The 12,230-nt window shown below is 47.7% G+C and overlaps 1 protein-coding gene across 1 annotated transcript in view; it reads right to left on the bottom strand.

Annotated features, from left to right (window-relative positions):
• The window catches only part of HYDIN (HYDIN axonemal central pair apparatus protein), a 140,344-nt gene extending 136,397 nt beyond the window's left edge, over positions 1-3,947 (bottom strand). Inside the window, exons 1-2 of the mRNA XM_082269560.1 lie at positions 3,802-3,947; positions 3,161-3,286 (exon numbers count right to left, since the gene is read on the bottom strand). Of these exons, the coding sequence (XP_082125686.1) occupies positions 3,161-3,286; positions 3,802-3,942 (267 nt within the window). The 5' untranslated portion in view covers positions 3,943-3,947. The remainder of the gene's footprint in view (positions 1-3,160; positions 3,287-3,801) is intronic.
• Between the last annotated feature and the right edge of the window lie 8,283 nt (positions 3,948-12,230).

Here is a 12,230-nt window from a genome sequence, read left to right as displayed (position 1 = left end):
TTCTGGAGACAGTCCCCGGACTGAGGACACTGTCCCCAGTTCTGTCCCTGTGTAGGTTTGCCACCTGTCGTGTATTGCCCTGGACAGTCCAGGTTTAGACACTTGTGCTCAGGTCTCTGTCTATCTGTGACCTGGACACAACATACTTCCAGTACCATCTATCCAGTAAATATGTCCTGGGGCTGTGCCTCTCTGCCTCCCCCGCCTGATGCCTCTCTCCCCACCCACCACCACTGCCGCCTAGATGATCTCCTTTGCAGTCATTGGTTGCTGCCCTAGCAACCAATAACATGCTTTTTCTGCCATTCACACTGCATAGTGGGAGGTAAATAGCCCTAGAATGGCTCCATCTCCCAGTTCCGCCCCCCCCCCCCCTTCCAAGCTCGGCTCTCACACTTCCCTCCTTTTCAGCAGTAGCTTCCGGGTCCCGCTTGTAAGGCAACCTGGATGTGTTAAAGAGGGCAGGGGGCGCTGATATAAGGGGGGGTCTCTTTGATTTCTGGAGGTGTCCTAGGAAAGGGTGGGGGGTCACTGATATAAGGGGACTGCGAGCTAATGGGGGTCTCCATGAGGGGGTACTGACTGCTGATCTAATGGTTGATTAACCATTAGATCAGCAGCACCACGCTTAGAGACCCCCATTACCTCACAGTCCCCTTATATCAGTGCTCCCCCCCTTCCGTATCGGAAATACCTGTCAGTGCCACCTATCAGTGCCCATCATTGCCGCCTATCAATGCTCATCATTGCCGCCCATCATTGCTGCCTTCCAGTGCCCATCATTGCCTCCCCTCTTATATCTCTGCATGTGAGGGATCTGGAGGTATACAAACCTGCTGGAGGACTAGAATAAACCTGGAGGTTGTGTACAGCCACATGTGAATGCTGGTTTGCCCCTACCAAGGGGAGAATTTCTAGTGAGTGTTGTGAAAAAGGGGGAGCACGTGTGAACACCACACCTATTTCTTCCCATAATAAACATTTGAAGTCTTATAACAGTTATCTATTAATATTGGATTATTTATGTTTAAAGGTATCATGTGGTTACAATGCAGTCTTTTACCTTTCTGAATTGTTAATTTATTTTGTTATTGTTGAACCATAATTCTAAGGTAAGAATAAAATAAAAAATGCATTGAAAAGTTTTTTTTTTTATCCTATCTTCTTAACATTTAGTAGCCATAGCCCAAAAAATTCTAAGAAGCATCTTTTTTTTTTTTTTTTATATCATGGACGAAATCTGAGAAATAACGTAGATATCATACAAACATTCCATAAACATATACCACATACACTGCATATATAATTTGAGGAAAATATGCTTATAAAATAGTTTATCATTTGCCAATAAAAAAACATGTCCCTGGATTTCATTTTAAAAATCTGGTCACCTTAATCTAGGGTCTCCCCATGCACAGAGGTGAGCCTGAGATCTGGGGCCTCCCTAGGTACTAAGCTGGGTCTCAAATCCGAGGCCTCCCCAGGCACAGAGATGGGCTTGGGATTCAGGCCTCCCAGGCACAGAGCTGAGCCTGAGATTTGGGGCCTCCCCAGGCTGGGCCTGAAATCTGGGGCCTCCCCAGACATAGAGCTAGACCCGAGATGGGAGGGCCTCCCCAGAAACAGAGCTGGGTCTGGAGTATGGGGTCTTCCCAGGCAGGGCCTGAGATCCAGAGCCTTATCAGGCGAAGAGCTGGGCCCGATATCCGGGGCCTCCCCAGGCTGCTCCTAATATCTGGGGCCTCCCCAGGCTGCTCCTGATATCTGGGACCTCCCCAGGCTGCTCCTGATATCCAAGGCCTCCCCAGGCTGCTCCTGATATCCGGGGGCCTTCCCAGGCTGCTCCTGATATCCGGGGCCTTCCCAGGCTGCTCCTGATATCTGGGGCCTTCCCAGGCTGCTCCTGATATCCGGGGCCTTCCCAGGCTGCTCCTGATATCCGGGGCCTTCCCAGGCTGCTCCTGATATCCGGGGCCTTCCCAGGCTGCTCCTGATATCCTGGGCCATCCCAGGCTGCTCCTGATATCCGGGGCCTCCCCAGGCTGCTCCTGATATCCGGTGGACTCCCTAGGCTGCTCCTGATATCCGTGGCCTCCCCAGGCTGCTCCTGATATCCGGGGCCTCCCCAGGCTGCTCCTGATATCCGGCCCTCCCCAGGCTGCTCCTGATATCCGGGGCCTCCCCAGGCTGCTCCTGATATCCGAGGCCTTCCCAGGCTGCTCCTGATATCCAGGGCCTCCCCAGGCTGCTCCTGATATCCGGGGCCTCCCCAGGCTGCTCCTGATATCCGGGGGCCTCCCCAGGCTGCTCCTGATATATGGGACCTCCCCAGGCTGCTCCTGATATATGGGACCTCCCCAGGCTGCTCCTGATATATGGGGCCTCCCCAGGCTGCTCCTGATATATGGGGCCTCCCCAGGCTGCTCCTGATATCCGGGGCCTCTCCAGGCTGCTCCTGATATCCGGGCCTCCCCAGGCTGCTCCTGATATCCGAGGCCTCCCCAGGCTGCTACTGATATCCGAGGCCTCCCCAGGCTGCTCCTGATATCCAGGGCCTTCCCAGGCTGCTCCTGATATCCGGGGCCTCCCCAGGCTGCTCCTGATATCCGGGGCCTCCCCAGGCTGCTCCTGATATCCGAGGCCTTCCCAGGCTGCTCCTGATATCCGGGGCCTCCCAAGGCTGCTCCTGATATCCAGGGCCTTCCCAGGCCGCTCCTGATATCCGGGGCCTCCCCAGGCTGCTCCTGATATCCGGGGCCTCCCCAGGCTGCTCCTGATATCCGGGGCCTCCCCAGGCTGCTCCTGATATCCGGGGCCTCCCCAGGCACAAAGGAACTCGTTCAGAGGCAAGGTCATGCCATTATACTGGTATTAGAGGTTTATACACTGTGGATGATCCTTTGAAATACTATCTGTAACTTGTATTGTTGTAAATTTAGCTCCCCTTGGTGATGAGAATTCTAGTGACCTTCACAGACTCAACTATTGTTTCTTAGTTGTTATTATGATTACATTTATTTGGATTTTATATATATATATATTATATATATATATATATATATATATATATGTGTGTATTAATACAATTCACAATAAACGCCACATGCAAGCTTGTGATTGGTCAGGAAGCTCATGTGCGGAGCTCTAGCAGATATCACACCTTCTGATGGGTGGTCTCACTCATATCCAGCAGTTCTATGATCTTCGGCAGATGCATCTCTCGAGTGTTGGCCAATCTCTGCTCGGTACTCAGTGATATTTCCCGCAGGAACGCAGAGGGGGTCAGCTGTCAATGAAGATATATGTGACACACAGTGATTACAGTGTATGTTGTATCTTTATTTATCAAACTACTTTTAGCTCCCTACTGACTCGTGACACACCAAGAATATGGATCATCACATCATTTGCCACCCTGGTGCTCTAAGCACCCCTACGCTACCCCAATGTTATGGTCTTGAAGGAGCGACAGGACTGCCTGAGGGTATAAGAAAATCAGAGTTGGTGTCAGTTGAAAGGGAAGCCCACTCCATTACAGATTGGCTCATGGAGCACTTCTGTTTTATTTATTTATTGTTACAAAACTGGATTTCTTCCTCACAGTGCACGTTTGGACGCAGAGTGGCAGCGCAATCCCTGGCATGCCGCCGATTCTCTAAGAAGCGGGCACTTTGTATGAACAGCTGTCTCCCTTCATTTGTCGGTGCCCAGATAATCCCAGGTTTCAGTCACCAACATCTGTCCGCCTAAATCTCCCCACTGCGGATAAAATGCCGACCCAATTTATGCTGCAGCTATTACCATCACAGCGGCCTCTTCACGTCTGCTCAGTTTGGGGTTGCGCGGTGCCAGGACTTTGCTGCTGAATCCGCTGGGCATCTCCTGCAGGGAGCTCAGGGGCCCCTGGAGTTTGCTGCTTGGCATGGCTGCCAACTGGTACATTCAGTTCATCTGTAAGATACAAACACAATTAAAGCATTCACTGGGGAGAGAGGTGATGATGCGGCAGTCGGTATATAAACAATCCCTGTCCCCAACAGACAACCCCCAAATGTATCTCATCTCCCCTATTACTCCGTCATAGGGACATAAACCAGTGCCAAACCAGTCCATACCAAAAACTGAAATCCAATAATAATAATAGTGTGTGACTGTGAGCGACATTAGAATGTAAGCTGCTCTGGTGCACTTGTGACTGACTTCTTTACAGCACTGCGATGTATGTCAGAGCTATATAAATGTATAATATTCATAGTGTGTGACTGTGGGGGGTATTAAAGTGTAAGCTCTTCTGGTGCAGTGACTGAAGTGAATGGCTCAGTATCCTCTGTACAGCACTGCGGTATATGTCAAAGCTTAATAATTGTATAATATTAATAGTGTGTGACTGTGGGGGGTATTAAAGTGTAAGCTCTTCTGGTGCAGTGACAGAAGTGAGTGGCTCAGTATCCTCTGTACAGCACTGCGGTATATGTCAAAGCTTAATAATTGTATAATATTCATAGTGTGTGACTGTGGGGGGTATTAAAGTGTAAGCTCTTCTGGTGCAGTGACTGAAGTGACTGGCTCAGTATCCTCTGTACAACACTGCGGTATATGTCAAAGCTTTATTATTGTATAATAATAATAGTGTGAGAATGTGGGGGATCATTAGAGTGTAAGCTCTTCTGGTGCAGAGAAACAATGCTCAGTAAGGTGCTGGGGACCTACAAACAGATGAAATATTTGTAAAGCCTGCAAGCCCCCCACTATGGAGGGATTGGAAGGGAGATAATGTGCACAGGTGAGATGCGATGGGCTGCGGAAGGTGATATTGTGGAATGAGATCTGGGATGCAGTCATAGCTCTCTATGGAGAATATAGGGATGACTCTTGATAGTTCCTTCGAGGCTCACCTCCAGAGATCAGTCACTCGGAAAACAAATAGTAAGCCATATCAGAGATATACAGGGGAAAGCTGATACCTGGAGCTGCCACTTGCATTTTACCCGCAGAGTTGACAAAAATATGACTTGAGGCAATGCTATAATAAATGGCAGCATGGGACTGGAGGGAATATGGAAAGCTGGCATCCCTCCAAGAGACTGTTCTTCTATCCACGATGATCCCAGAATTATTGACCTTAATAAGCCTCCCTCAGGAGCCCATAGGTACTACACACGGGGCCACATATGAGTGCTTAGTGTGCCTGCCCTACACATCTGCATGGAGTCTGTATGTTCTACCCATGTGTGGGTGGGTTTCTTCCAGATTCCGCAATCTAAAGATATTAGAAGCCCTCTTTTTCTGTGTGTATATGGGGCACAAATTAAAGTGTTAGCTCTTTTGACTTTAAGGAATGATGTGGATATTTTATGTGCTCTGGACTATGTTAGTGCCATATAAATAAAGGAATAAAAATAAATGCTGGCATACTGGCTGTGTCCATATACAGTGAATCCGGAAAGTATTTACAGCGCTTCACTTTTTTCACATTTTGTTATGTTACAGCCTTATTCCAAAATGGATTAAATTAATTATTTTCCCCAAATTTCTACAAACAATACAATGACAATGTGAAAGAAGTTTGTTTTATTTTTTTGCAGATGTATTAAAAATAAAAAAATCACATGTACATAAGTATTTACAGTCTTTGCCATGACTCAAAACAGATCTCAGGAGCATCCTGTTTCCACTGATCATCCTTTAGATCAGGGATTCCCAAACTACGGTCCTCCAGCTGTTGCAGAACTACACATCCCATGAGGCATTGTAAAACTCTGACATTCACAGACATGACTCGGCATGATGGGAATTGAAGTTCCTGAAGAACTGAGGGCCATAGTCTGAAGACCCCTGCTTTAGATTTTTCTACAACTTGATTGGAGTCCACCTGTAGCAAATTAAGTTGTTTGGACATGATTTGGAAAGGCACACACCTGTCTGTATAAGGTCCCACAGGTAACAGTGCATGTCAGAGCACAAACCAAACCACAAAGTCCAAGGAATTGTCTGTACACCTCCGAGACATGATTGTATCGAGGCTCAGATCTGGGAAAGGGTACATAAAAATGTATGCAGCATTGAAAGTCCCAATGAGCACAGTGGCCTCCATCATCCGTAAATGGAAGAAGTTTGGAACCATCAGGACTCTTCCTAGAGCGGGCCGCCCGGCCAAACTGAGTGATGGGGGGAGAAGGGCCTTAGTCAGGGAGGTGACCAAGAACCTGATGGTCACTGTGACAGAGCTCCAGCATTTCTCTGTGGAGAGAGGAGAACTTTCCAGAAGAACAACCATCTCTGCAGCACTCCATCAATCAGGCCTGTATGATCAAATGTAAGCCACTCCTCAGTAAAAGGCACATGACAGCCTGCCTGGAGTTTTCTAAAAAGGCACCTAAAGGATTCTCAGACCATGAGGAACAAAATTCTCTGGTCTGATGAAACAAAGATTGAACTCTTTGGCCTGAATGGCAAGCGCCTTGTCCAATACCATCCCAACAGTGAAGCAATGTGGTGACAGCATCATACTGTGGGGATGTTTTTCAGCGACAGGAACTGGGAGACTAGTCAGGATCGAGGGAAAGATGAATGCATCAATGTACAGAGACGTCCTTGTTGAAAACCTGCTCTAGAGCGCTCTGGACCTCAGACTGGGGCAAAGGTTCATCTTCCAACAGGACAATGACCCTAAGCAAGCACACACCCAAGATAACAAAGGAATAGCTACGAGACAACTGTGTGAATGTCCTTGAGTGGCCCAGTCAGAGCCTAGACTTGAATCCGATTGAACATCTCTGGAGAGATCTGAAAATGGCTGTGCACCGACACTCCCCATCAAACTTGATGGAGCTTGAGAGGTCCTGGAAAGAAGAATGGGAGAAACTTCACAAAAATAGGTGTGCCACGCATGCAGCATCATACTCAAAAAGGTGCCTTAACAAAGTATTGAGCAAAGACTGTAAATACTTATGTATTCATTTCAATTTTAATAAATTTGCAAATATTTCAAACAAACTTCTATCACGTTGTCATTATGGGGTATTGTTTGTAAAATTTTGAAGAAATGAATTTAATGCATTTTGGAATAAGGCTGTAATTTAACAAAAAGTGGAAAACATGAAGCGCTGTGAATACTTTCCGGATGAACTGTATGTGGACACAACTTGAAAATGTCATAAAACCCAATTGAACTATCTGTTTAAATCAGCTGAATCTATCCCAGGTGCATCAAAACAGAAAGTGTGCAAAGTCTAACACTTGGTTCACCTTAAGCCCTCGTTCACACTGAGGGCGGGTTTGAAGTCGTGCAAGTTCAGTTCTTCCCACCCACAACTATTTGAACCTTTGAAATTCTGGGTCCCTAATAAGAACTTAGCAATCTGGAGAATACTGAACCTCTCTCTTACAGGAGTACCCCGTTACCCCTACTCTGCTTGGGTGAGAACCCCTGAGTACATCAGCTTCCAACCCTCCCCGGTAAAGGGAACACAACACAAATAGTGAGAATATATATACAGTGGGTACGGAAAGTATTCAGACCCCCTTAAATTTTTCACTCTTTGTTATATTGCAGCCATTTGCTAAAATCATTTAGGTTCATTCTTCTTCCTCATGAATGTACACATAGCACCCCATACTGACAGAAAAACACAGAATTGTTGACATTGTTGCAGATTTATTAAAAAAGAAAAACTGAAATATCACATGGTCCTAAGTATTCAGACCCTTTGCTGTGACACTCATATATTTAACTCAGGTGCTTTCCATTTCTTCTGATCATCCTTGAGATGGTTCTACACCTTCATTTGAGTCCAGCTGTGTTTGATTATACTGATTGGACTTGATTAGGAAAGCCACACACCTGTCTATATAAGACCTTCCAGATCACAATGCATGTCAGAGCAAATGAGAATCATGAGGTCAAAGGAACTGCCTGAAGAGCTCAGAGACAGAATTGTGGCAAGGCACAGATCTGGTCAAGGTTACAAAAAGATTTCTGCTGCACTTAAGGTTCCTAAGAGCACAGTGGCCTCCATAATCCTCAAATGGAAGACGTTTGGGACGACCAGAACCCTTCCTAGAGCTGGTCGTCCGGCCAAACTGAGCTATCGGGGGAGAAGAGCCTTGGTGAGAGAGGTAAAGAAGAACCCAAAGATCACTGTGGCTGAGCTCCAGAGATGCAGTCAGGAGATGGGAGAAAGTTGTAGAAAGTCAACCATCACTGCAGCCCTCCACCAGTCGGGGCTTTATGGCAGAGTGGCCCGACGGAAGCCTCTCCTCAGTGTAAGACACATGAAAGCCCGCATGGAGTTTGCTAAAAAACACCTGAAGGACTCCAAGATGGTGAGAAATAAGATTCTCTGGTCTGATGAGACCAAAATAGAACTTTTTGGCCTTAATTCTAAGCGATATGTGTGGAGAAAACCAGGCACTGCTCATCACCTGTCCAATACAGTCCCAACAGTGAAGCATGGTGGTGGCAGCATCATGCTGTGGGGGTGTTTTTCAGCTGCAGGGACAGGACGACTGGTTGCAATCGAGGGAAAGATGAATGCGGCCAAGTACAGGGATATCCTGGACAAAAACCTTCTCCAGAGTGCTTTGGACCTCAGACTGGGCCGAAGGTTTACCTTCCAACAAGACAATGACCCTAAGCACACAGCTAAAATAACGAAGGAGTGGCTTCACAACAACTCCGTGACTGTTCTTGAATGGCCCAGCCAGAGCCCTGACTTAAACCCAATTGAGCATCTCTGGAGAGACCTAAAAATGGCTGTCCACCAACGTTTACCATCCAACCTGACAGAACTGGAGAGGATCTGCAAGGAGGAATGCCAGAGGATCCCCAAATCCAGGTGTGAAAGACTTGTTGCATCTTTCCCAAAAAGACTCCTAGCTGTATTAGATCAAAAGGGGGCTTCTACTAAATACTGAGCAAAGGGTCTGAATACTTAGGACCATGTGATATTTCAGTTTTTCTTTTTTAATAAATCTGCAACAATGTCAACAATTCTGTGTTTTTCTGTCAGTATGGGGTGCTATGTGTACATTCATGAGGAAGAAGAATGAACCTAAATGATTTTAGCAAATGGCTGCAATATAACAAAGAGTGAAAAATTTAAGGGGGTCTGAATACTTTCCGTACCCACTGTACCTGTCATCCTGGACCCATCCCTAGTGTTCTGTATAAACTGTATAATACAGATCTCTCTCTATATGGTAAAACCTTGGATTGCGAGCATAATTAATTCCGGAAACATGCTTGTAATCCAAAGCACTCGTATATCAAAGCAAATTTCCCCATAAGAAATAATGGAAACTCAGATGATTCGTTCCACCACCATTTATTCATAAGTCCTTCAGTTTATAATTCATAAAAAAAGATTATAGCAATGTGATAGGTTGTGTAACCATATCCATTCACAAATGGCGCCTCCACAAGGGGATTTGATGCAAAATCCAGCAGGAGCTACAGGGTATAAAAGAGAAGAGAGGCGCCTCTAAGTGTAGCAATATGATTACATTTAACTGCTTGCCGACGGCCGCACGACTATTTACTGCGGTGGTTAGCCCCCTCACAGGCAAAACGACGCAGTACTACGTCGCTAGCCTTTGAGGGTCTCAGGAGCGAGCGAGCGTGCGCCGCCGGAGGCGCGCTCGCGCGGTCACGGACTCCCCCGCGCGTGTGACCGGCGGACCCGATCGTCTGCCGGTCACTCGCGATCGTCAGTGGAGAGGGAGAAAGGCAGGAGGCTAATGTAAACAAAGCCGCCTGTCATTCTCCCCTGTGTAGGAATAGTGATCATACGGTTCAACTATGTAGGACCGTTGATCACTGTTCCTACACCTCAAGCCACAGCCAATCACAGTTAGAATCACGCCCCTAGGGACACACTAGGGCTGCTGAATATAATCGCCGAATCGATGCATCGCGATGCGACCCTTCGCGATTCTGCATCGATTCAGGGTGGTTGAATAATCGATTACCTAATGACGTCACTTCCGGGGGCGGGGACAGAAGTGACATGGCGGCGCTGGCCGGGCTTGTGGGATACGGAGCTCCTCCTCGCGGCGCGGGAGAGGAGAGGAGGAGAGCGGAGCTATCAGTGCTCTCTCTGGCCCCGGGATACACACGGCACGCCCACTTAGCACGCTGCTGCCCGACCGCCCGCTCTGACAGCCCGGCCGCCCGAAATCGCGGCCTTCCCAGCTCGGTACACTTCTGGTAGCGGTGCGGTTCTCGGCAGACAGCCTGAGTTGACCGCAGGGGAGCGAGGAGGCCCTGCTTTCCGCCTGTACCGTGCACTGCACCAGTCCGAGCTCCAAATTCCCGACATGAGGCTCATCACCCAGGACCTGTCCGAGCCCTACTCCATACACCTACCGCTACTTCATCCACAAATGGCTGCAGCTCTGCTTCCTGGTAAGTCGGGGCACTACAGGGCCCAGCATTCCTCCTTACCAGGTCCTGCTATAATACAACTAGGGGCACTACAGAGCCCAGCATTCCTCCTTACCAGGGCCTGTTATACTACAACTAGGGGGACTACTACAGACTCTGTAGTCCCCCTAGTTGTTGTATAAAAGGCCCTGGTAAGGAGGAATGCTGGGCTCTTAAGTGCCCCTAGTTGTAGTACAGTAGGCCCTGGTAAGGAGGAATGCTGGGCTCTGTAGTCCCCCTAGTTGTAGTATAACAGGCCCTGGTAAGGAGTAATGCTGGGCTCTGTAGCTCTGTACAGAGCCAAGCATTCCTCCTTACCAGAGCCTGTTATACTACAACTAGGGGGACTACAGAGTCCAGCATTCCTCCTTACCAGGGCCTACGGTACTACAACTAGCATCAGGTAACTCTTCTAACCTGATGTGGCCTGCTCTAAAGGGGGATCTATGAGGGGACCTGCTCTACTAAAGGGGGATCTCTGGGGATGCTGGCCTGCTCTAAAGGGGGATCTATGGCGACCCTGCACTAAAGGGGATCTATTCCATAGATCCCCCTTTAGAGCAGGGTCCCCATAGATCCCCCTTTAGAGCTCAGTTCCCCTGGATCCCCTTTAGGACAGGCCCAGGCTCCCCATAGATCTCCTTTAGAGCAGGGTCCCCATAGATCCCCCTTTAGAGAAGGGTCCCCATAGATCCCCCTTTAGAAAAGGGTCCCCATAGTAATCGTGATGCATCGTGATGCATAGCGGAATCGAATCGTATCGCGACCCTAATAATTGTAATCGCATCGAATCGTGAGGTAAGTGAAGATGCACAGCCCTAGTATATACACTTCTCTCTCTCTCTCGCTCTCTCTTTCTCTCTCACTATATATATATATATATATATATATATATATATATATATACATATACACACACACAACATATATATATATATATATTTATTGAGTACATGGATGTGAGATGTACTATATATAATATATGTATTTATAATCTCTGAGTCCGGGGACATAGAGGGGGCAGTGATAAGCGTGTCCTGAAATCCACAGTTGATGCGGTTGGCGGTACAGGAACAATAATCCGTCCTTAGCAAGCAGATTACATCTGTCGGGGGGGATTAGAGCTGACCTGACGCTCAGATTTTGGGATATTTCCTGTAATATGAATTACCCCCATCACTAGCCCTAAACAGAGTGTCCTACATTCAAAGCATGGACAGCAGGGGGAGCCACAAATCTGATGAAGAAAGAAGCACTGCTGGCCAATCAAATTGCAGTTCACCCTGAAAATCAAGACTCGTATATTGGTCACAGAAAAACACCCCATCCTGACCTCTACTTGAATACAACTCAACATGAACATCACCTGCCCCGACCTCTACTTGTGTACTACTCAACCTGACCACCACCTACCCCCGACCTCTACTTGTGAACTACTTAACCTGAACACCACCTGACCCGACCTCTACTTGTGTACTACTCAACCTGACCACCTACCCCGACCTCTACTTGTGTACTACTCAACCTGAACACCACCTGCTCCGACCTCTACTTGTGTACTACTCAACCTGAACACCACCTGACCCGACCTCTACTTGTGTACTACTTAACCTGAACACCACCTGACCCGACCTCTACTTGTGTACTACTCAACCTGAACACCACCGACCCCGACCTCTACTTGTGTACTACTCAACCTGAACACCACCTACCCCGACCTCTACTTGTGTACTACTCAACCTGACCACCTACCCCGACCTCTACTTGTGTACTACTCAACCTGAACACCACCTGACCCGACCTCTAC

The sequence above is a fragment of the Pelophylax lessonae genome, assembly GCF_965119305.1.
Source record: "Pelophylax lessonae genome assembly, chromosome: 10".
Lineage (NCBI taxonomy): Eukaryota > Metazoa > Chordata > Amphibia > Anura > Ranidae > Pelophylax > Pelophylax lessonae.
The sequence above is the reverse complement of the archived record's forward strand: the minus strand, read 5'-3'. Positions and strand labels throughout refer to the sequence as shown.